The 26,520-nt window shown below is 39.7% G+C and overlaps 1 protein-coding gene across 1 annotated transcript in view; it reads right to left on the bottom strand.

Moving 5' to 3' along the window:
* Window positions 1–5,834: 5,834 nt before the first annotated feature.
* Window positions 5,835–26,520, bottom strand: part of tpp2 (tripeptidyl peptidase 2) — a 108,977-nt gene continuing 88,291 nt past the window's right edge. Inside the window, 6 exon segments of the mRNA XM_052026364.1 lie at window positions 5,835–9,736; window positions 11,599–11,718; window positions 15,849–16,056; window positions 16,641–16,771; window positions 19,117–19,213; window positions 22,046–22,197. Coding sequence (XP_051882324.1) covers window positions 9,647–9,736; window positions 11,599–11,718; window positions 15,849–16,056; window positions 16,641–16,771; window positions 19,117–19,213; window positions 22,046–22,197 — 798 coding nt within the window. The 3' untranslated portion in view covers window positions 5,835–9,646.

The raw sequence follows: 26,520 nt of genomic DNA on the forward strand, positions 1-26,520 counted from the left end.
CGTTAGATAGTGCAATGGCCGACTAAAATGGGAAAAGGTTAAGCTAGGAAAAAAAATCTGGAGCTGATACAGCCAGCACAGCTCTGTTAAAGGTCAGAGCACCGATGCTGCTCTTGAACCCACAGAAATGATTTGAACACTTCCTTTCTACCACACTGACAGATAAGCAGAGCATCCACAGTGAACGTTCCACCTTACAGGCAATTAAAGAGAGAAAGAAGAAAAGTTTTATTTTTATAATACTATTCATCAACTTCAAAGCATTAAGTTTGAACACATTTATATGATTGCTACAAAATACATTTCTGGTAAAAAGAGCATTATAATCAAATATTACTGGGGAATGGGAAAAATGTGATTTGAGTACCATGTACAATATCAAATAAAAGTATTACAATTCTGCAATCTTTTCAGTTATAAAATGGAAAGTTTTACCTATGAGGGATGACTTTACATAGAAACTTTTAGAAATTTCATATATAGATGATATTTGAAGCAGAGATGTGGACTGAAATTCAGCTCTATGGTGCCCATTGTTCGATTTGTTGAGCAACACTGAAGTGCACTTTTAAAGTGTGATTGGAGCTGTCCACATATTGCTAAGGACAACAGTGAGTGTAATGCTCCCACATGGCAGCAGCACACAAGGAAGACTGGTGCCAGGCAAGGCTGTTATTGCCCCAACACATCTCTCACTCTTTTTCACCATGGTGTTGCATCTCACCTCCAACAAACCTCCCTGTGGAAGTGGAATTAATTTTCAGAACTAGAGGGAAACTATTCAACCAATGGTGACTACACTGGAGTACCCAGGTTACCCACACCTTAGTGGTCTAGCCGCAGTATGCAGATAACGCTTGTGTCTGCATGTGCTCGGAGGCTGAGCCCAAAAACATCATTGATGGTTTCACTGAAGCATCCAAGAGGATGGGCCTTCACTCAAGGACCAGGTCCTCTACCAACCTGCCCCCACTGCACCACACTGCTCACCAATGTTAAGGGTTCAGGATGAGACCTTGGAAAATGTGGACCACTTTCCAAATGTCAGGAGCCATCCTTTAGCAAAGGAGGACATTGGTGATGAAATACAGCACTGCCTTCAATGGGTCTGCACATCATTTGGTCGATGGAGGAGAAAGGGTATTTGAAGATCAAGACTTCAGACTTGACAAAAAAACGATGGTTTACCGGGCAGCATTGATCTCTGCCCTCCTACCTGCCTTTCTGAGACCTGGACTACCTGCAGCAGGCACCTCAGGACACTGGAACAATACCACAATTGCTGTCTCCCACTTCCCTGGAAGGATAAGCCACTGATGCCAGCGTTCTCTCCCAGGCCAACATCCCCAGTCCTGGTTAATGCCAGAGAAATGAAACGGCAGTGGAGTCCTCCTCCTGGTGGAATGCTTGGAACACAGCATCGTCATAACCTATCCCCTTTTTCATCAGAGAAACAAGTACAAGCCCTCTAGAATGTCCTTGATGCAGGCAATGCCATCTATTAAAATCTATCATTGTAACAGATCGTAAGGATGTCCACAACTGCCGAAGTGATCAGCACCTAATCTGTTCTGTTGTCTACAACAACTCAGGCCCTAAACAGGGGTGGCAACAGAAACACTGCCACAGGAAAATCAATGTCAAAGGATTCAAAGGCTCCTCAAATGAATGCCCTATCACAGACAACCTGACAGTACCCAAGCAGCAGCAGCCCCAGAGTTTCCATAGGTGTCCTGCACTGAAGTCCCCAATAACTAGCATCTGTGGAGAGAGTCTAGGTTTCTCTACTTGAAAACACCAAGAAGATTCAGTATCTAATTAATTGTGAATGTCTGGTTCTGGTTGAGTGGTGCTGCAACAACAACCTCTTACTCAGTGTTAGCAAAACTAAAGAGCTGATTGTTGACTTCAGGAAGGGGAAGGAGGGCAAACATGCGCCATTTTACATTGGGGGATCGGCAGTGGAGAGAGTCAGCAGCTTTAAATTCCTGGGCATTAATATATCGGATGACCTGTCCTGGGTCCAGCACATAAATGCAATCACAAGGAGAGTGCTTTACTTTCTCATAAGGTTAAGGAGGTTTGGCTTTTCACCGAATACTCTAACAAACTTCTGCAGATGTACTGTTGAAAGTATCCTGACTGGTTGCATCATGGTCTGGTATGGCAATTCGAATGTGCAGGAACGTAAAAAGCTGTTGCCCAATACATCATGGGCTCATCCTCCCCACCATTGGTTGTATCTACAGGAGGCGCTAACTCAAGAAGGCAACATCCACCATCAAAGATCCCCACCATCTGGGCCATGCCATCTTTTCTCAGCTACCATCAGGCAGGAGGTACTGAAGCCTGAGGTTCTTGAATCAACTGGCTCAACCCTAATCACTACAGTTTAGCAACACTATGACTACTTTGATCATTTTGCACTAAAATGGACTTTTGTTTTTTTTTGTTCTAATTGTGTTCTTTCTTGTAAAATTTGTGTATAATTTATGTTTATGTTTTTCTTATGAAGACTGCTTATATGATGCTATGTGCCTGTGATGCTGCTGCAAGTACGTTTTTCATTGCAATGTGCATACATGTACTTGTGCATATGACAATAATTTGACTTTGACTTTGAATGTCTGGTGTTCTTGGACTGGCTAAAAAACATTAACAGCTACATGAAGGCTGAGGTCCAGCAAGAGTCATGACCCAAAGAACATATGATGGGTGGAAAGAGTGCAGGAGACCAGTAAACAGTGATAACCATGACAACAATGTCAAGACCATTCATGGCTCAAACATCCAAGGACCCACCCAGCCTTTACATATGGAGGCCATTTGCAACATCCCAAACAACCCACCCACACCTGCCCCTTTAAACACCATCTGCCCAACTTATGGCCATTTGAGGTCACTTTGACCTCATCAGCCACAGTAGAACCCACAGAACTGAAGTGGAAGCAGGTTATCCTCGACCCTGAGGGACTCCCTAAGAAGAGCTGAGCCACTCCAGATGTGCTTTGCAGTATAGATCAGGGTGTGTCTCCAAATTCATGGTTGCTCCACAACTCAACAGGTATATGGGTTTGGAGACACAGAAGACTGCAGATGCTGGATTCTGGAGCAAAGACGAACTGCTGGAGGAATTCAGTGGGTCAGACAGCATCTACGGAAGGAAGTGAACAGCTGACATTTCGGGTCGACACCCTTCATTTGGACTGAAAGAGGGGAGATAGCCAGTATAAAGAGGCGAGGTGGAGGGGTGAGGCAGGAGCTGGCAAATGATAGGTGGATCCAGGTGAGGAGGGATTGATGAGCAGATGGAGTTAGGTGGGGGAGGGAAGGGTGCAGATAGCAACGGAGGTGATGGGTAGAGGCAACAGAGGGCTGTAGATTATGGAATCCGATAGGAAACGAAGGTGGAGCATGGGACTGGATAAGGGAGGGATGGTGAGCAGATTGGAACGATGGAAGGGATAAGGGACACAGTGTGAGGACTGTCTGAGTAATGGGTAGATGGAGTGGCCGGGGGAGGGGAAAGAAAGTAGTATACGGGTTTAGCCCTCATCAGCAGCCATAGACGGAGGAAGAGGAACAAGAATGGAAGAGACAAGAGGAGGTGATGTTGGGAGCCCTTGTCTAACTTCATTGTCTGTGAACACTGAAAAAGAAACATCCAATCTGTGGATTTCAAGTCCAGTTCCCCATTACAGGAGTGCAGGGCTTTCCTTCCCACAAATGCTGATCATCACAACACATACTTAAATACCAGAATAAACCATATTAATATTTTCAACTCAGACGAAAACCATGCAAAGATCAACCAATTACTGTTGTGCATTCCTTGGTTCACGTCTCCCAGGTTTGCCCAGAAACCAGCTGCACTGAAGCAATGAAAGATCTTACAGTTGCGGAACATCCCAGCCTTTGGAGTGATGTGTTTGCTGTTAATGGCACCCTGCACCTGTTGACCTGCAATAGAGGAGGCTGCAGATGGCCTTGGAGGGCAACCTCAAGGGGTCAACCATTTCCTGGACTGTGCCCTATCACTGTGAGCACCAACAGCCTGGTCTGACAGGAAGCAGCACAGAAACTGGCACAATCATTGGGGGACAGCTAATGTCTGCTCAGTGCTGTCATTGCCACCGTTCAGTGCCTCAGTAGTTAGAGCAAACTGTCAGAGGACATCAGATGCTGCAGGATGGTCGGTTTCACAATGGAGCTCTCACCCAGGCTGCACTGGGAGGGAGGGGTTCCAAACTGCACACATTTCTGTGCTGGAATGGAGCCAGTTTCCATGCTCCTTTACAAACTTACAGACAGAACTACCGATGCACTGAGAATTTCAATGGGATTTTTTCCAAAGGTACACCATTGGAGTCCTCTGCATTAGGGCATTTTACTGTCTGGTGTACAAGGTGACCTTACATTCCTGTCCTGACTGCAGGCCACCATGTGCAGACCCTGCCTCTTGGCTTAAACTGTATGGAGAGGGTTTGTATCTGCCACCGCATCTCAACTGACTACCCCAAACCTAATTTGCCAGTACACTTCAATGAGCTCTGCTTTCAAACCCTCATAATTGACCTCATTTAACTTTAAAATTTTAATCTGGAACCCATTTATCTCCCCCTCACACTGTAACCTGGGATGCCTTCACCATGAGGTCTTAATCTTATTTCTTCGCACAACATGTTCTAAGAAACTATCTTAAAAGTACTCATCGCCACAAATGCTGTGTAGGCCAAGTCATTCGGTATATTTAAAGCTGAGGTTGCTAGGTTCTTGATTAGTGAGGGCATCAAAGGTTACAGGGAGAAGGCAGGAGAATGGTGCTAAGAGGTAAAAAATATCAGCCATGATTGAATGGCAGAGCAGACTCAATGGGCCAAATGGCCTAATTTTGCTCCTATGGCTTATGGTCTTACTCTATTACCTCATTTAGGCTTCCTTTGGCCATCTGATTATCCCAGTCTATTTATCTTTACTTACATTGTATTATACTTACATTGGAGCGGTTCAGAGAGGTTTACTCAGTTGATTCCTGGGATGAAAGGGTTTTCTTACTGTAGAGTTTAAGCAGGTTGGACCTATATTGATTGAAATTTAGAAAAACAGAAGGTGACCTTATTGAAACATCCTGCAGAGCTTGACAGGATATCTGCTGATGAAGTATTTTATGGCTCTCTTGATGGAATTGAAAATCTGAGAGTAGAGGCTGGGATCAGGTCAGCCATGATCTTATTGGATGGTGGGCAGGCTTGGGAAACCAAATGGCTCAACAGGCCTACTGCTTATGATGGAGCAAATGAATGGTAGGTCTAAGTCCCGACCAACAAAAACTGTTTTTAGTGAGTGATGGGTTCTGGAGGACTGGAAAATGTGCAAGGCTGGTGGTGCAGTTAATGACACCTATAGAAATATTCAATAACTATAACTGAGTATAATCCTTGGGGCTAAACTCATGGCCCCATCTTCCCATTGCTGTGTGGGCATACCTGGAGGGCTTCCGAGCCCTGAGTGGGTTGAACGTTCTCCATTTCACTTAGCAAGTTCTGCATCTGAATATCAGCATGCCTGATCTTGCTCACACTCTGTTGTAGCTTCCAGTAAACTATTAAGCCCCAGGGCCTGGCATTCATCATCAGCTTCAGCACAATGTTCCTGACATTTCAGGAGCACTTGGCTTTAAACAACACTAACTAGCTTGAAGTGGTACTAGCTATTCATAAAACTGGACCCTGTTGATGAAGTCATAGTAAGCAGCACACATGGGTTTTGACAGCATTCTCCAACTTAGATCTCAAAGTCATACAAGTCCATATTTTATGTATCATGGTTTGGCATTTTATTAAAGAATTCGTTTGCTGTACATGCTTATATATTTTGAAGTTGGTGGAACCAGTACAGGAAGAGCACCGGTTATCATGTTCCCATGGTCTCTGAACAACAAATGTTACACCATACATATTGCAATAATGGCTGAACTGATTATGGTACTTTCAACATGTGATCACCTGCATGGAAATTTGCTTAACTAGAACAAAATGGGCACTAGAACTGCCTCCCCCTCCCGTAATATTGACTAATTAGCCTAACATCTGTTGTCAGGAAATTACTAGAGCTTGTAATTAAGGATGGAGAAACTGAACATCTTAATTTTTGGTTGATCCGAGACAGCCAACGTGGACTTATAAAAGGAAGGTCATACCTGACGGATCTAACTGATCACAAAAAAATGTTAGTTAGTGGCCAATGTTTTATCCCTATGTGTTTTTTGTATGGACTGCATACAGACTGCAATTTATAACTTTCCTGATAAGAGATTATTAGTTAAAGTTGAACCTCAAGCAATTGAAGGCAAATTATTGACCTGGTTAGCATATTAGGAAAAGTGATGATAGAAAGAAGTTAATTAGTAGGTCACCCTGGAGGATCTGTGTTGAGGGCATCACTATTCAACAAATAACATTAAAAAATGAAGATAATGGAAAGTCACGTATCCAAGGTCTACCAGTGATGACAGCATTGTAACCAGGGTGGACAGAACCATTGAAGCATTAATGAGCCAAATGAAGACAAATGGATTTCAAAGTGGGCAAATATGTGGTCATTTACTGAGGGCCTAATTGACCAGGTATTCAAAGTTCTGCACAGACCACAACAGAAATACTGTAACTCTGAGCTCCTTTCTTTACAATGACACATTACCCTTGGAAGGAATGCAGCATAACATAAACTCCAGATATTGTTTGAGTAGTTAAAGTTCAGGAATAATGACAAGATGCCTAGAATTAAAAAGGAGTGATTTAGTTGAAGTTCTTGAGATAGTAAGGAGAATTGATAATGTGCCCTGGACGAGGGCTCAAAGGTCACGATCTCAGTATATGAATGGGCAGTCTTAAAATCAGAGCCATACTTTTCACGAGTGATATTTGGAAACATTACACATAAAAGATGAAAGAAATTTGAACTTCTTTTTCACAGAGAAGCTGATACAAGGGCAACAGTTAATTTCAATTTTTAGAGAACTAAAAATGTTAAGGGAAATGGGGGGTAAAAAGGGGTTATATGATGTCTGGTCACACATCAGCCATGATCCCATTAAATGGTGCAAAAGACTCGAGTCTGAACAGCCGACTCCTGTTCAGGCCATAGGGCTCCGTTATAACTACCCAAAGCCCTTATCGCAATTTATAAATTGGGCTCCAGATTCAAGTTGAGTATGGTATACTGGATTTTAAATTTCAGCCTACAATGTGCCACAACAGTTTATCTAATGCAAATTGCATTGTTAACAGTTTTGTTTTATCAAAGTTTGGTTTAGATTGTTACACTGCCAAACAAGTCATTTGTCAACCCTTTCCTATTTCAGTGATAACTTTACCTGTCCTCAAAATTTAGTCAAGAGTTAAACTTCAAACTAACCAAAATTTTGTAATTAATCAAAACATTGCCATGGAAATTAGGTTTGGTTAGCAGAATTTGCTAAATATTATTAGAATTCTTCATATATTGCACAGACTGGAATTTTATTATTTAGGTTATCAGAAAATGAAGGATTTGAACGACGACATTTGCTATCCAAATCCCAGGGTGAAAATGGTTAACACGAGAGGGCATAAATTTAAGGTGATTGGAGGAAGGTATAAGGGGGATGTCAGAGGTAAGTTTTTTTTACACAGAAAGTGGTGGGTGTGTGGAACGCACTGGCAGCAGAGGTTGTGGGGGCAGATTAGGGACATTTATATACTCTTAGAAAGACATATGAATGACAGAGAAATGGAGGGCTATGTGGGAGGGAAGGGTTAGATAGATATTAGAGCAGGATAAGATGTCGGCACAACATCATGGGCCGAAGGGACTCTACTATGCAGTAGTGTTCTATGTTCTAACTTAGCTGGCTTCAAAGTTCTAGTGCACCCAAAACAGTGTGCTAGATAGGTGTTGCAACAGGGGGCAAGGCCCCTTTGACCATGGGCACCCTCACTGCAAACTTCAAAGCATCGGGTGCAACCAAACAGACATTGCACATGCTCTCAACTGAGCCTCAGCTGTGGCCAGGAATATTTGAGGGGGTGAAGGCATTGGCAGTGGAGAAGCCTTGAGCTGTTCAGTGGTAGGGGAAAGAACAGGCATTGGACTTCTATTGCCATGTTGGGGTAAAGTTGTAGGGAGAGGCATTGGAGCCCTTTGCAGTGGTGTGAGGTAGGGGGGAAGGAGGGGGTCTTGTTCCATGAGTCAGGTGATTTGGGGGCCTCGATCCGAAAGTTAGGGAGAGGATGGTGGGGGCTGGGGGAAACGGCAGCTGCTGAAGATCAGGTCAAGGATCACGTGGTCAGACTCAGGAATTAATCAAGTGGTGAAGGTGAGGTACTGAATTTCAAGTCACTGGTGGTCTCAGTGGATCGCAAGATTGGGACATTTGGGGATAATGTAGATATGGAGCTGAGTTTGGTGGGGGGGGGGGGGGGTGTGAGGTGAAGAGTTAGTCTTTAGCTTGGGGCCAGGCACTAATGCTTGGGGTGGGGTATGAAAGCAAATAAGGGTCTTAACTGAGAGAAGTCCCAGTCCAACACTGCATTTGGAAGACCAGGTTGTCCAAGGATTTGCCTAACAATGGTCCCTCCCACAACAATGTGGTCCAAGTTCTCCCACAGTGCTCCAAAGGAAGCGGTGGTAGAAGAAGGGGAATAATGCTATTCTGTGGACCTACTGCAGAAATTGCACCAGGATACAAAGCTGATGTGTTCCGAAGTGCCGAGCTGAATTTCCAGTGATGCAAATTGACTTGAGCATGGTCATTATTGTGTTTCGTTCTGGAAAATAAAATTAATTTTCAATTGCATAAAGTTGCCAGAAAACACTGTTATGCAACTGAATTTCTAGGCACCTGTACTTTGTTCCATTATGCAAACAAAGTAGAAAAGCACTAAAGGTTTTCAAAAATGTTTTCATTATATAAGAATGCATAAGGCATAGGTAAATTACTTAAGAAAATAATCAAATATGTCAAGTATATTTCCTTCAGTAAACATATTTAGGATAACACATCTAGAACTTGCCCCTTTCATATTATGAGTGAATTTTCAGTTCCTCGGGCATAATAAAATGGTAATATGCATGAAGCACAATCTCCACTGATTACTCAGTTTTTTTCTGGGAAATTTTGTGCCGTGAAAACAAAGTGCCTATGAATATTTTTTTATATTAAAAGTAAACATCTTCCTGAAATTCTGAGATAAAAGTTAAGATACATAAATCATAAACATATCAAGCTCACTTATGGGGAAAAATGTTACTCTTTCCAAACACACAAAAGCAATAAACCTAAATATATTCAATAAATAAAAATATACAAACGTGTTTCAAAACAGTAACAATTAAACTTAAGGAACCCTAAAATCATGCAGAACTGAACCTTATTTGTCCATGCTTTGATAGAAAATCGAACAAGCACAATTTATTTTTAAATAGAGGAGGTACCATGGCAAACAATAACAGCCATGTCATATAATAATTGCATCCATTAATGAATGAAAACATACCGTATAAAAGTTCAAACTTTAAAAAAAAACTGCCTTTTTAGAAAAAGACAACAGTATAAAAATTGTTAAATTTATCTTCTTCATTGAATTTGATGCCTGTAACATTTTTTCTAGAATGGGGTGTAGTCTTGCGGAAACATTACAGGAAGTGAACTCTCTGTAAATGATGCACAATGGCTCCATCCAAGTAACTTCATTATCTAAGTGAAAAATAAACACAAATATTACTGCATTTTTGAATGACAATCACTAAATCATTAATATATACTTTAAATAATAATGTCATATGCTACATAATGCAACTATTCAGGGGACATTAATCATGATGGATTTTCAACAAGAATACGTCTCTATGACTTTGTCTCTTATTACTTAAAATAAAAAGTGTATTTGCAAATACACTTCTATCCAGCCAACTTGATGCTGGTAGCCCAACAAGACAGAAAGGCTTCAGATTAACATGTAAAAATAATTTTACTCAGATTTCTCCAACAATTCCTTTAAGGATCAATCATTAGGTCTCCATAGACTGGAAAAATTAAGTGGACTATTTATGCTGAACTAGATCTATGAGTCCAACTATGCATCCTCATTATCATACAGAGCTTAACATCATATTAGATGGGAGCCAATCTCATTTTAGGTTATTGACAGATAGTTCTCTTTTAGAGAAGATCATAGTGAGTAAGTAAACTCATGTCTGGGACACCAGGGACCAGTTTCTGCTCCACAAGTTCAAATTATAAGTAGATTTTGGGTGTCAGCCACCTTCCAACAGTTAACTAGTGTATGGTGGCACAGTAGTGCACCTGCTAATGCTGCTGCCACACAGTTCTAGTGATCCTGGTTTGTTCCTGACCTTCAGTGCTGTCAAATGGAACTTGCATGCTCTCCTTGTGACAGCATGAGTTTCCCAAGTACTTGGTTTCCTCCGGCATCCCAAAGATGTGCTAGTTGCTGGGTTAATTGGTTTGTTTTTTGTCTAAAAATTCTCTACATTTTTAATTAATTTCTAGTATTAATGTATTTTTAAATAAGTTTACATTATTTTAATAATTTCTTAAAATGTATTTGAATTTATTTTTAGAAACATTTCTGATTATCAGGGACTGGACCTCTGATCTACTGGCTGAGGTTTAATTGTCTCGCAGCCCTGCTCCACTTGATGGATTGTCTGCAGAATTGGGGTTTTGATGTCATTTGGAATGACAGGGCCGCAAAAAGTAAGTGCAGCAATGAGAAAGGCATTGGTGGGAGGAATGGGGAAGGTAACCAAAGGTGCAGGCACAGTCCGGCTCAATCACACTGTTGTTTCCCTACAATGAAAGTAATAGGGAAACTCGGTTTAGGATGTTTTTGTGTGTGTGTGTGTGGGGGAGGGGTGGGGGGAGGTGGAGCGAGGGGTGGTGGTAGTAAAGCTACTGCAATTTCATGCTCCCGTGATGAACTCCATGGGATTCTGGAATCAAGCATCAGAGTTGTCAGATAAAGAATGACCAACTGTGTCAGGACCTTGATGTCTGCAAGAAATTCTGAAGTAGCTCATTATTATATTGGTAAATGTTAACACCTCCTTGAATAATCTGGGTCCATGTGTTCAAGCAAATATTTAAATTACTGGTAATTAAAGGATCATCGTAGTTTACTGATGTAGTTTAATGCAATTCATATCTACTGAGTTTAAAAAAGATTACCTGATGGATCATGGCCCACTCTTTAATCTCATGAAGGTTTACATGAGCTATTAAAGTACACTTAATGGAGGATTTCCACCATCTTAAGTAAGTAATTGAGTGTGGAGATTTAAATGGAAAATCTCCACTCTCCACCTTTACCCATTCTGTTCTTTCGATTTTGGTTCTGTTGAAGAAACTTTTGTTTCCCATTGCAATGCATTAATTCTGCAGAACAAAACATATTACTTAAAAAGCTGGGAACACTCAGCAGGTCAGGCAGCATCTGAGGAAGGGGAAACTCTGAAATGGTAACTCTGCTTCTGTTTTTGGTACAGATTTCAAACATCTTAAGTTTGTTGATTTTCTTTACATAAATTACATCTTACCTGAATACAATTCTTCCAGTTTTCCTTATTTGGTTTATCTTCCAGAAGTTTTATTGCAAATTTGAGTGCACGACCATACATTTTGTTCACTAATGCATGCTTGTATGCAAAAGTCAAAACCTATTAAGGTGTGACATAGAAAAGGATAAGACAGATGAGACAAAGAATGATGCATCAGTATCAAATGTCCATGCAGCCCCATACTTAGAGAGAAAGGACTCTGATACAGGCGATCCCCACATTACTGAGGGGTTGTGTTTCTAGAAGGCTGTTGGTATTGCGATTTTCTGTAAAACAAAACCCTTTTTCCCATTGAATCCCTTGTTTTAAGTGGAGATGCATTCCTACGAGATGTTTCTCCTCGCAACAGTAATGAGTACCATAGCTGCTGGTTCATGGCAGTGGAGTGGGAGGGGTTTCCAATGCAAATCTCTTAGTCATGCAGCAGCTGTGTTTGGAGATACAAGTGACTGCAGATGCTCATCACCTCCCAGCCTTCAGTTTGAATAGAAGCAAACACTTTTAAACACATGTCAAATATATACAAGATAGTTTAATGATATAACTCAAAATACAAGTCATGTAGGTTTACAACTTGCACTTAAACTTGCTGGCCCTGTTTCAGACATCTTGAGGGTAAATACTATGAAAAATTCTTGGGAAAAGAAAACTGCTTGACAGCAAAATGAGCCTATCATGCTTAAAAACTGCCACATTATCTGCGTATGCATTAAGAAATGTGAGTTGAAAGAATAAGGGTAGACAAAATTTACTGTTTCTTTCGCATGTTGTATTCATTTAATTCCCTGCACCCCCCCCCCCACCCCCACCCCCAAATTCTGTAAGAGTGAACTTTATTCAGCAACTTACATATTTGGGTAGTGATTTGCAAATTTTGTATGGGCAAACTTTGATAACTCAAATGGTTTTAATACAGGAGTCACCTGTATTGCCTTTTTGTTTACTTTATATTTATGAACTTTTTAATTATAGGTCAAACTTACTTGCATTTAAAGTGTTCAGCTTTTGATGCTCCAATAAAATGGAAATCCTGCTAGAGCTGGTGAAAGTTCACACTGGCACTTGCAGATAAGTGATGCCTAACTTAGCATCAAAGGGAGGTTGTGTTTGTTAAATCTATTACAGTTTTTTGAGTGTCTAACTAGCAGAGTAGATAAAGCGGACATTAGTGGATGTGGTGTATTTGGATTCTCAAAAGCTTTATATAGTTTGTCAGACAAGTGATTGTTAGACAAGGTTAAGGAACATAGGATTGATGATGACATTTCAGATTGACGGTGGGGATAAACTGGTCATTTTGAGGAAGGCAGATTGCAAGGTAACAGAGTGCAAGAAAAATCATTGCTTGGGCCTCGACTATTTACAATCAATATCAATGACTAAGGCAGATGTAATGCTCATTAGAAATGAAAGGCTTTTTTTTCCTCTATTCATAAATGGGATGTAGCACTGCGGGTAAGGCCAGCATTTATTGTCCATCTCTAATTGTCCTTGAGAGGGTGGAAGTGAGCCCCCTTCTCGAATTGTTCCATTCTGCCTGATGAAGATATCTCTGAAGTACTACTGGATAGCAAGCTCCTGGGTTTAGATTCAGTGCCAATGAAGGAATGGCAATGGAAGGAACTTGCATAAAATTTTAAGGTGCAGGAAGTCCCAGGTGCCTGCTGCCCATGTTCTTCTAGTGGAAAACGATGTGGGTTTAGTCTTTGTTATCAAGTATAGTTGATAAATCATGAACATTACAGCTGGTGGTGGAGCGAATGTTTAGTGTAGTTGATGGGGCTCTGATGGGATTCTGATCAACCAGACTGTTTTCTTCACGACACTGTTAAGCTTGCAGTATTGCTGGAGCGGCACTTATCCAAGCAAATTCCACCATGTTCCCGTTCTCTGGCAGGTGGCGGAAATGCTTTGGGGAGACAGGAGGTGAGTAATTTGTCACTGGACATACAGACTGTGACTTTTATATGGATAAGAAAGCTGCTGAGAAGAAGATAAAGAGACTGATATAGATTGGTTAAGTGATGGGGCAGGAATGGAACGACTGCTGTAAAGTATGGAATACTGCAAAATCATCCACTTTGGCAGGAAGATAGGAAAAGCAGAATTTTTTTAAAAAAGTGATATACTATTAAATGCTTGTACCTGATTCAAATCAGAGAGACTCGAAGTTTCTCTTACATAAATTACATAAAAGTAACCTGCAGGTAAAACTAATAATTAGGAAGGACAAATGGTATGTTATCCTTTATTGCATGCCTGCTGGCATGCAGGTCATCCCTCGTTAATAGAGGGGTTAGGCTCCTAAAGAACCCTTCGTAATGCAAAAGCTTATAGGGAGAATTACAGTAAATCCTTAACTTTTGCGTGGATACCAGCTGCAGTGGATGGCAAGAAGCTAGTCAATCTCCTTGTACAGATGCAGTAATTCAACCATGCTTACTTAGGAGTGTGTCCATGTTCCAGAGAGCGAGACAGCGAGTGAGAGAACGAGTGACAACACAAGCGAGAGGGAGAGGAAGAGAGAGGGAAAGGGAGTGAGAGGGACAACGAGAGGGAGCGAGAGCATGCGAGAGAGAGAGAACAGGTGTACTGGTGTATTCCCATTGAATGCAGGGTTGTCTCATTGGCGGGCTGGAGGCTGAGAAGCAGCTTTTCTGGCTGAAGAATCTACACCAGGAGTTTATTGGCCTGGAATATGATGCCAGCTGATGAGGGCAATGGATGGACAGGTTGCATTGGATTAAGCCTTATTTACTTCGAACATTCTGATTGTAAAGGTGTGAAAAGATGCATTTGTAAAGTTAGGAAAATTCATTCACAGATCAGCACAGAGATGGAATTTAAGGGCGATACCAAAATCAGACATAGCCCAGCAGGGTTGTCAGAAAAAAAAGGAATAGATGCAAGGTTATCTGTTGATCCGGGAAAGTTATGTAAAATTCTAAATTCTTGTTAAATAAAATCAGTACCTGAACCACAGTCAACTAACAGTTTGACCACTTCTGTATGCAAGCCGAAGAACATGAGATTCACTCAAAGTTCTATCTCTTTTGCATTCTTTATCCAAGGGGGCTTTGGATGCTCATATCAAGAGTTTAATCAAGACTGAGATCGACAGATTTTAGGCACTAAGGAAATCAAGGAATATGGTAAAAGAAGAAGAAAGCAGAGTTTATGTACAAGTTCAGCCCTCATCTTATTCAAGGGAACAGCTGGCAAGGGTCCACAGAGCCCAAATTTTGTTCCTAATTATTCAAAATGAAAGCACCCAATATGACACTGATAATTTATTCAAAAGTTCACTAGACTAAAAATGGAATTGTAAATGAAGTAGAGTGAGGGAGAAGAAGAGTAAAAATGGCCTACTTTGTCTAGTGTTTTAAAGAATGCAGCGTTATCTCACTGAAACACAAAACATCACAAAGAGCTTGATAGTGTTGATGCTATGTTAATATATAAAACCAAAATGCTGGAAATACTCAGCAAGGTGTAATGATGTTGCTGTTTCCATTATCATTATCTTGCAAGGAAGCAAAAGATGGGTCTTATCATCCCTTTTTACTTTGTATCATCATCCCTTTTAGCCTCAGCTAATTTCCATTCTAATACAGAGCACTGCACCCAACCTTTCTCTGCATCTTTAAACGTAGTATTTCTATTTCTCATGAAATGCCAATACTACTTCTCTTCCTTATTATTCTGGCTGATTTGTGTAATTCAAAGGTTTCATTTTAATTACAATCCATTCCTGGTAACATTTACCTACAAAACTACATTGATACATTAAAAAGAACCAAACAACAAAAGTTCAAAAAAAACCTTTGTTCTGACATATCTGGACAAGTAATAACTATAGCCGACAATCCAAGAAAAGTGAGATTGTGGTTGCGATAAGGTACGACGAGTTGTGGAGAGAAGACAAATAACTACTGAAACAACAGCAAAATAACAATTTACTTTCACAAATGTAGGGATAGGATTCCTTGCTGGATGCCAACAATAGTTTCGTGTGACTGAACAAATTAAAAGCATAATTTTTTTTGATAAAAGAAGAGTTGGATTTGTGAACACATTGTGGCAGGTTTTGTTTTAGGCCCTGGGATCTCTAAAGTTTCAGCTTGTTGCTCTCAGTTAAAATCACTTGGAACAAATAATGCACAGTGATCAAGCACTTTGTCCACAAAGGCTACAGTTTGCTATCACAATAATAATAAAAATAAATTTACCTTAGAATCAGTAAGTTCTGTCCATTTAAGTAACTCCCAAAAAGTTTCAGACAAGCTTTTGAAACTGCCTTTGGTATCATCTCCTGTGCTGTCTATTTCTTCTGAGGCTGCACCATCCTGTGAATGGAACTGAAGAAGAGTATCGGCCAATGCACAGCCCTTTCGGCACAAAGCATCAATCAGGGATGATTTCTGTCTTTCCATGTCACTAAACACAAGAACAGAATGAGCTTAATCCAAGAATGATGTATAAGCACTTCAACGTAGCAAGAAATCATACACTTTGAAGGTAATTTCTCAAAAGGTTAATTCAAGTATTTCCCCTAAGAAACATTTTCTTTATTTTAGAATACTGAATTTTACAAATACAGCAAAGAAACTTTAAGAACTCACATATCAAAGATGTCAGGTTATTTAGTTATCTGTGCATAAACTGATAAACTTTCGAATGCATCATTTCAGCAAACTTAACCATTTCTCTGTCAAACAGAGCCAACATTCTCATTTAAAGGTTGATTTCTACAAGCCAATTGTTATCATTAGAAAGTACAAAATAAACTGGAATATAAATAACATATTCTTATGTTTGAAGTCATGGATCAGTGGTAGTAAATCACTAAATACAATTTCAAAACCCTTTAACATTATGTGAGAAATTTGAGGATGTGCTGAATGTCATAAATATACAAAATTTGGCCAGTGAAATGAAAGACTGGGGCTGCACAGATAATTAATTTATAATTTCTTCTGTAGGTTAAGCAATGAAAATACAGACAATGTTTTATTATGCACCTCTTGACAGTAGCTGCTTCAGGTCTGGGATCAGTCTTCATAGCCAGATGAATTGCTAATGCAGTCTGATCTATACGAGATATGACATCGTCTGCTGCTTCCACTATTGCATCCATTTTTTTAAGTCGTTCCTAAATGAAAGAAGTTAGATTCTTATAGTAAATTTAATACTAAAACAAGTAGCATATGACTGCAGAAAATCCCTAATGGCAGGTAGAGAACAAGGAACATAAACTCAGCTAAAATGGATGGATCAGAGGTGATCACCAATTTAGTTCAAAAGACGGGCATGGAGATATTCTTTATGAGGGAAGTAGGAAAGTCTAAGAAAAGATTTCAAGAACCAGAACATTTGGATGCTTTGATACCAGTGGAAGAGTTGGAAAGCATAAAAGGTCACAGCAGAAAGCTGCAGCACATAGAAACAGATAAAATGATTGTAAGAAACTGCATTAGTAGAATGAGGTGGGTTTATGGCAGGTTTTCAACACAAATCCAAGAATTTTCAATGTATTCTGTTGGGACAAGTGGGCCATTAATGATTATGTAACTGGGTCAGCATGCATCTGAAACTGTAAAGGTTCACAATGACCTTGACAGCCACAGACAATGGTGTGATTCCCCAACTTTGATGTTGCAGTTGTGGATTCAGCAGTTGAGAGTTTCCATTTAGACTCTAAGGTGTAAAAAAGCCTTCACAACCATCCACCTTTCGTGAAGTGCACCTTAAAGATGCTCTGCACATTGTCTCCTTTTCCTCCACAATTTCCATATTCTAGCAGCTTGTCCTGCTCTGCATGCTCTCTTCACTCTCCCAGACATGCTCAGTTCTCAAAGAAAAGTACACCAGGCTCTCATGTCTGAAAGCAACAGGCTTATGCAGGTGATTGAAATTAAGGCAAAGACCCTCAGCACCTGCCACACCATCATCCTGGAACTATTTAAACTTTAGCCAAGTACGGGCAACAATAAAAGATATTTAACCGCACTAGTTTCAGAGGAAGTAATCCAGGGCCTAGCCTGGACATCCCTCATGATCTCTTGGTGAGTGTGCAATGTCTTTCATTTCAATGAATGTGTGTTTAGCTGTGTGAGTTTAATAGGGTTGTAGGCTGGATCTTGGCATTTGAAAATAGCAGCGACAATGTCATTTCAGTCTTTCAGTGACGTCATAATCAGTTTGCTCTGCAAAGCTGGTGATGTTTTGTTTGCATTTGTTGCAGGGTATCTTCTGTTGCATTTCCATCAAAAGCATGCGAGTATATATGTTAGAGATGATTTTCACAGCTTGTGTGCAGAACCCAATTTCTACATCTAGATTTATAAATTAGCTGTATGAAGGTGAGCTGATGACTTAAGATACACAGGTGGAAAAAAATAAGCATATGATGACAGGATGTGAGGTTTTAGAACTCACAGACGAGTTGAATAGCAGGCCAGAGTCTCACCAGCCAAATTCAGCCTGGAGTTGTGGCTAAGAACAAAAGTTTACACAAGGAAATGAATATTGTGGTTTCAGTCATCTAGATATTCAGTCAGGGAAAATCTTGACTCAGTTACGATGATGTTTGATAGGTTGCAAGGATTGGTGTGGTTATTAGTCAAAAGATGTGGTTGACTGACAGGGATGGTTTTAGTTGATATAAATTGATGCTGTGTCTCCAGAAAATATTATGAAGCAGCAGATGGATTTGAAAAAAGAAGCAAAGGATAAATCCTTCGTTTTCTTCAGAGGATACCACCATGAGGTTACATTGGTTAGAAATGACATTAAGGGATCCTTTTCCTCACCAGCATTAAGGATGTTACATTTTTCATATTTTCCTACAACACAGGAGCCATTTGGCCCATTGAATGTATGCTGACTCTCAGAGTAATCCCATTCTTCCAATTACTTCCCTGTACTCTATTCTCTCTCACATGCTTGCCAACCCCCTTTGATTCTCTTACCATGCAACTGCAGTAGAGGTAATTTACAGAAACCAATTAACCCACCAACCACCATGTCTTTGGGAAGTAGAAGGGATGTGGAAGTATTACACTACCTAACAATGCTAGAGACCCAGGTTCAATCCTGACCTTGGCTGCCATCTCTGTGGAGTTTGCACGTTCTCCAAGTGCTCCAGTTTCCTCCCACATGCCAAAGATGTGTAGGTCAGTAAGTTAACTGGCAAACTACAAACTGCCCCAAGTGCATAAGTGAATGGTAGAATTTGGGGAGGGTTGATAGAATGAGGGGAGAATGGGATTAATGTAGGACCAGTGAAAATGTGTGGTTGATGGCCAGAACAGATTTAGTGGGCTTAAGGCCTTATTTCCCAGCTATATGACCCTGTGAAGGTAGAGCACCTGGGGGAAACACCCACGCATGCCAGGGAGAATGTACAAACTCCACATGGACAGCACTGTTCGCTGGTACTGTGCCATCATGCCTATAAAAGTGTATACTGATGAAAAACTTTCAGATGCATCTCACCTTTTCAGTGTCCAGCTGATGTAGTCGTGCAACATACAGAGGTAGATGGGTAGGGTAAGACTCCTTCAATTCTTCATAAAATGTATTCCTGTCCAACCTGCAAACAAATAAACTTTCTCATTTGATGAATTTACCGAAACATAATTTTCACAATCTTATTGTAATAACAAAATACCAGAAGTAGTACCATTCCATACAATTTCTGAAAAGCACTGAAAATGGCATTAAGTCATTGACATTGAAAATGACATCAAATGATTACCCATGGGGAAGAAAGAGATCTTGTGAATTAAGCTACTCAAGAGACACTGCTTCGTGACAAGGACATGAAAGGAAACTATGATGCATCCTTGGACAAGAAATTATAACACATGATCTATGTATGATATTTGTCTATTCTTTGTGTCTGTTGTTTCAACATTGAAAATAGTTTGAAATTCTCTTCTTTAGTTGAGCAGTCATAAATGTATTGCTTTGCCCATATCAATAATAAAACCTACAAATTAAGAGCAAATGAACTTAAGGCAACCACGTCTAACATTACAGTATTAAATAGATATTTCTGTTAATAGATATCCATTCTTTTGCAGGTATTATAAAATGCTGCATTTAAATTTTCTTTAAGGTATACCACTGTTCCCTTTTTTCTTAGTCTACCCAATATTAGTTGCCAGAAAAATCAATCTGTAGAACTGCAAAGTATTTTTGTAACTGTAAAAAAAAACCTGTGAGGAGTGCAGGGAAATTAAATCGGCAGTCCCGTTTCCTGAATGAAGACTACCTTTGAATATTCCAACCATAGAAAATCATGAATGCATTGTTTCTCCGACAGATTTGGTAAACTTCATTATATGAGGTCAATCCTTGATATCTTACCCAACATGCCATTCTGAAAAAAATAAATGGATTCAATATAAACCTGCGTGGAAATATTGATACCTTAGGTAAGTACCTAATATCTGAGATGTAAAAGCAGAAAAAAAATATAAATGAGGAATGCAAACAAGCATTCTGGTTAATATTAAACTTAAAAAAATGAGAATACAAGCAAATGACTAGATACTGGGCTAGAAGATCACTCTGGAGTAAAACAAACTTTGCAAAAAGTAACTTCTTTCAGAATAAACTGGTACAAAGTTGGGCAACGTGAAAGCCGAGAAAGGATTTCAGCTTGTATGTGAACTCAGCTACAACGAACAATGCCTAAACTTTTTCCCCATAAGTACAGAAAGTGAATTAAGAGTGAAAAATCAAATCAAGGCCAAATGTGTCTGCTTTCAAACATCTGCCAGAGAGTCACTTGGCAGAGGCCCAGATGAGGGCTGACACCTTCTCTGTTACCTGTCCAGGTAAAAATGGTGTGCAACACAAAACACTGAACGAGAGGGAAAGTAAAGAAAATGTGAAGTAGAAAATTGTATATCTGGAAATTTGAAATAGAAACAGAAAATACTGAAGTCAGCAGTTCAGGAAGCACCTGTCGAGATAGAAACTGGTATCAAGTTGTTGACCTTGCCTCAGAACTGAGAAAAGTGAAAAATCAAACATACTTTAAGCTGCAAAAAGGAGGAAAAGGGTGGAGAGAACCAAGTGAATGTGTGGAATATGGTCAGACCAAGAGAGACAATTGCCAATTTCCTCCATGCTCTCACTTTCACATGGTCCATCTCTGACTCTTCCCTTCCCAGTCTTGACTTCTCTCTGTTCCAGTCCCACAGCTTTTCACTACACCGTCTCCTACCCTGCACTCTTCTAGCTGGCATTTAGTGCACAGGTTTTTAAGTATAAAAGAAGGGAGGTTTCAATGTAATTTTACAGGGTGCTGGTGAGACTGAATCTGGAATACTGCATGAGGTTCTGGTCTACATATCTAAGGAAAGATATCCTTGCAATGGAGTTTCATTAGGCCAATTCCTAGGAAAACAACTTATGTATCAAGAGAGGTGGAGCAGGTTGGGCCTATACTCATTGGAGTTTAGTAGAATGAAAGGTGATCTTATTGCAGCATAAGATTTTGAGGGGGAGTGAGGGTAGAAGCTGACAGAATGTCTCTCCTCATGGGGGTATCTAGAACTAAATAATTGCCTATTTAAGATAGAAATGAGGAAGAATTTCTTCTCTGTGACTCTTTAGTGTTCTCTACACAGAGTCATTGACTGTACTCAAGGCAGATACTAACAGACATTTAAACTATAAAAGGAGTCGAGGGCCATGAGAAGAGAGTGGGAAAGTGGTGTGGAGGCCAAGACTGAAACATGATCTTCCTAAATAGCAGTGCAGGATTGAGGGGCCAATCTTTCTTCAGCACTGTTATATCTTTTTTGATCATGACGCTTTCTACACCAGTGCTTCCAAGATATCTTCCTTTATCCTTAACTGTGGTTTCTCCTTCCCCATAGTTGTCAGGATTCTTAGCTCCATCTGTTCCATTTTTGCAATATGTACTCTCACTCCCTTTCCAAGGACTGTATTCCCTTAGTCCTCACCTTCCACCCTACCATGTTCCATATTCAATGGATTAAACTTCATAATTTTTACCACCTTTAATGTGCAACCGGATACATCTTCTCCTAACAAATTCCCTGGTTCACTTTCTAGTCTTTGTCAACACCCATTCAGCTGCTAATTGCTTCAAGAGACCCATTTTCACTCTGACTTGTCTTTGGCCTCTTACAATAAACTTGAAGAACATCTCATTTTCCAAAATGCAACCCTCACGACTAAGACAGAATTCAACAATTTCAGACAACCAGACATTCCAGTTACAATCAGAACTAGCTGGTTCTGATGAAAGGTCATCAACCTGTAATTTTAGCTCTGTTTCACCCTCTCCTCAGATGCTGCCTCATTTGCTGCTGTGAAAGAATGAAAATTTATGGACAAACTTCCAGGCAGTTTTACTGGTCTACCCACACCTTCCAATACATACTTGGCCATCCACTGTATCTTCAGGTCTCTAAGAGCATCAGCGAACTCATCTTTCATATCCTTCTCTTTGTCTGCGTCTTTTTCTTTATCCTTGCTTCCATTCTTCTGCTTATTTGGAGATGGTATAAGATGATATTGCACAGGCACCATATCCTACAAGCAAAAAAAATGGAAAATGGTAAGTTAATAATATTTCCATTTTTAAAAAATGTAACCAAGATCATTAAATAACCACAAAGAAAAAAAACAATACAAGTTAAAGGATGGGATCAGTTTAAAAAAAAGTCAATCAAAGCAGCCATATCCTTCCCTTACTTTGTGGAGTCTCTTCGCTGGATTATGTCCAAAATTTAAGCTCACCAAGTTTATGTTTAAATCCATACCTATTTCTTTCTTATTTCCTCCAGGTCTACAACTCCTCATTGCTCTGTCTTTCTACCTTCTTCTGATAGTGGTTTTTCAATTTGAACGAGGGAACATAGTTTCAAGATAATGTACAGGACATGGAATGCAGAAATTCCTTCTCGTAGAGGGTGGTGAATCTCAGGAATTCTCTATCCCAGACAGTTGTGGAGGCTAGATCATTGGAAGTATCTGAAGTGTAGATAGATAAATTTTTGGAAGATAGGGAGATGGAGGACAATAGGGATCTGGCACAGAGCAGAAATTGAAACCCGAGGTAGATCAGCCACAATCATATCTAGAGCATCTAGAGGGATATGGGCCAAACACTGGCAAATGGAATGAACTTAGATGAGAATCTTGGTCGGCACGGACCAGTTGGGCCGAAGGACCTGCTTCCATGCTGCATGACTCTATACCAAATGGCAAAGCAGGCTTGAGGGGCCAGGTGGCTTACTCCTGCTCCAATCTCCTTGTGTTCTTGGCATATTTTCCTTTCAGCTCGAATGTTATGATTGCTTATTCATTAACCCACAATTGGTATTTCCTTCTTAAACCTATCCTCCTTCAAGCTTGTCTTTCAAATTTATCCTACTGACTAAGCTTTCAATTAACTTTACTGGCATCTGCTTGTCTCATGGGAGTGACTTTTTTGTCAATATAAATGTAAATTATAACTCTGGGGTTTGGTTTATAGTAAGGGTTCTAATGATTACCTCCCCACTCCCCTCTGCTTCTTTCACTTTCTTCCCCTCCCCCTGCCTTCCAAAATGTGACACTGGAATGGGGAAGGTGGTGTAATTACAATTAACAAGGATGGTTTTAAGGTCAATTGGATTTCAAGCCTACAACTAAGGGAAGAGTACGCTTACAGAGCAGCAGGAAGACAGAGGAGAGAAGGACAAGAGAGTCTACGGTAGGAAACTCTGCATTATTATCAAGTAGTTAACTGACTGAGATACTTTGGGATGCTCTTATGCTGTAGAAGGTATTACACAATTGCACATTATCATTAAGAGAGAGGGCCTTTTCTTCCTATTATTAAAGAAGGTTGCAATCTGAGTAAGGGTTAGAGAATCTCGTGTGTGTGTGTGTGTGTGTGTGTGTGTGTGTGTGTGGTGGGGATGGGGGAAAAACAGTTCAGAAATCTTCCCAGCATGAGGATGGTAATGGGGTCATAACTTTCAGCAGAAGAGGTCACAGCAGCGAGAGGAAAGGGAGATAGGCCAATAAATCTTTTTAGCTAGAGTGATTTCTGTGTTGAACTTTGTGAATGTAAGTTATTGGTTCATTCTGTGAAAGATGATCGTCAAATAAAAAAATTGCAACCATGAATCCATGCTATTATGTGATTCTCATCTTGTCCTTTTAAATGTGGGGCCGGTATCAGTGGTTATAAATCATTATACTTCAATTATCTGGGTGAAATAGGGACACACAATCCTGTTAAAACAAATTTACAAATAGTAACTGACAATATTAAATAGATAAAGGAAGGCCATTACATTCAGTTATTCATGCTTACAGCTAATTCTTAGAATTTGCAGCAGATCAATGAGTATAGAGACATCAATTCAATCTGTTAAGTATTGTTATCTCAGTTTAAGGGTCAGAATCATGACACTCATAGTACCAGCTACAATTTTTAACATATAATAAAAAAAGTCTGCAATCTCAATAGGCCTTCAAGTGAAAAAATTATATTTAGAAAATAAGTAAAATAATCTATAGTAGCTGAACTATTTTAGAAAGTGGCTGCAACAAACCTGCACATTCATATTCAACAACAGCAATAACTGGTTATAAAACAAAGTTACAAATCCAAATAATTACTTTTATTCAGTTTAACAGAAATAAACAAAACACAGGAATAGATTCTCCACATATAAATCTAATTTAGAAAGTCATAAACTCTTACAGAACTTCAAATATATTTTCAAAACATAAAAACTGGATCCATTCATACTAAAGCTGCTGAATAGACACTGCACGGTTAAAGAACACTAGCTGCATTTTGTGTCAAATTCCACCCTATGGCAGCTTTGTAACTGTTTTCAATCATCCTAACACATGCATTTAGGTAAATTATAATAGATGTCAATGTTAAAAGTCGCCAACAACCCCCCGATTGAAAAGGTGATAGAAGCAGATTTAATAACAAAGAAATTAGATGACTATTTGAAAGGAATGAGTCTAAAAGTTTTGGCAATGAATTATTCTGCCAAATAACTTGGTCAATTTCCTCAAAGAACCACTCAGGAGGATGTACCATTTCCTTTTTCTGCAGGGCTTTGAAGACATTTTATGCAGATCACTGCTGAACTGACTTGTGATCTAATGCATTCTTCTGAAGAGTTCTATGAAGGACAGGTGGTACAATACAATCCAGTTGATAGGACCACCGTATGGCAACATGACCACACCAACCCTTCATAACACCAGGTACAGACTGAACCTCAGCTCTTGAAGTTTGTGACTCAGACACTATGCATAGCTTGAGGTATCCACATACACAGCATGAGGGACATGGTGGTAAGACCTTGCTTGGCCAGTGATGAGAAAGATCCTCCCTGTCAGATTGTTCATGTATGTTTTGAGTCTCAGTGCCGCCGCATATTGACCTGCAGACGACTGCACTGGGGATGAGAGAGTCATCCATCTCCTCTGGAATGCACGCGTATCAAGAAGACGTGGAAAGAGATGCTGCAGTCTTTGTCAAGGCTCATCCTGAACAACTGAATAGCATGGAACTCCGTACTCTATGGAAGACCCATGCCGAGACAAATATCAACTGCAGCTGCAGGATTGTTAACTTGGTGATAGATGCCCACTAGTCTGTCTGAAATTCACCATCTTCTCGTGCAAGGAGTTATCTGTGACTGAATCCTCCAAACCAGCACACTTCTAAGGGTTATGTGCTCAGTACAGTCGCAGAAACTCTATGAGGAAGGACCACGGTTTAAGGCCCTCCCACCACTGTACAATAAAGCAAATGGAACTAGTGCAAAAAAACATCATGGACTATTTGCTCAAGGAATGTATGTAAAGGAAAACTGATGTCATACTTTTGCAATGTAAGTGGAATGATGTGGTTCATATTAAAAATGCTGACAAAAATTATCTGCATTATATATATATAAAAAAATGAAAATGTGTAGTTATATATTTTGTAAAGAAATTGAAGGGAATGGGCTACAGGCCAAAAGGAAAAGCATGGGGATAAAACAAAATATGAATAACTCATAAATGAAATATAGAAGAGAATTACTGAACCCAACACCTATAATCTGGATCTAACACTCATCTCTAAACGACATCTCTGTCAACCAATAAATAATCATATGCATATTACAATGGGAGATTGGTTTCTGTGCTGAAGAAGCTATTGATAAGGAATTGGATGATTTTGTTAGTAGCTCCTCATTCTCTGCACCAACGCAAGTTTACAGCGACTGACTGTATTAATGGTGAATTTTTTCATTGTAACCAAATGTCTTTGAGGACAATCACTACCTTGACTTTCAACATCAGTCTAATACCTTTTTCTCCCCCTTCTTCATCACCACAACCCCCCATCAGCACCCACCAAACTTTACTTCCATGTGAACTTCAGCTTTCATGTTTTGACTCAATTTGAATATTTCAGTCTTGAATATTAGAGGTTTCATCAACCTCCTTAGTTTGGAAAATAGATGGAATAAAATTTGTACTTGGAACCATAAGTACCAAGTTTTATTTTACAACATTAATATAATATGCATGTAAATTAAACTGGTCTGCACAGACTCAAGCTAAAATATGCAAAATAGGTATGTGACTAATGGGTGAAAACTTCGTTTGGGCACTGAAATTTGGTCTTTAGTTGAAAAGCTGTAAAGCGAATGGATAGAAACTGTTCACACGCTTTAATGAGAAGCATTAAAATAATTCATCTTCATAACTGTGTGCACAAAATAGTATAAATAAAATAAACCAAACTGTGCAAAAAGATGGTTTCTTAATGAGATGAACAGAACATGAATTTGTCTAAAAGTATAGGAATATTTCCTTAAATAGGAATTAAGGTTAAGTCAT

The sequence above is a fragment of the Pristis pectinata genome, chromosome 11 (assembly GCF_009764475.1).
Source record: "Pristis pectinata isolate sPriPec2 chromosome 11, sPriPec2.1.pri, whole genome shotgun sequence".
Classification (NCBI taxonomy): Eukaryota; Metazoa; Chordata; class Chondrichthyes; order Rhinopristiformes; family Pristidae; genus Pristis; species Pristis pectinata.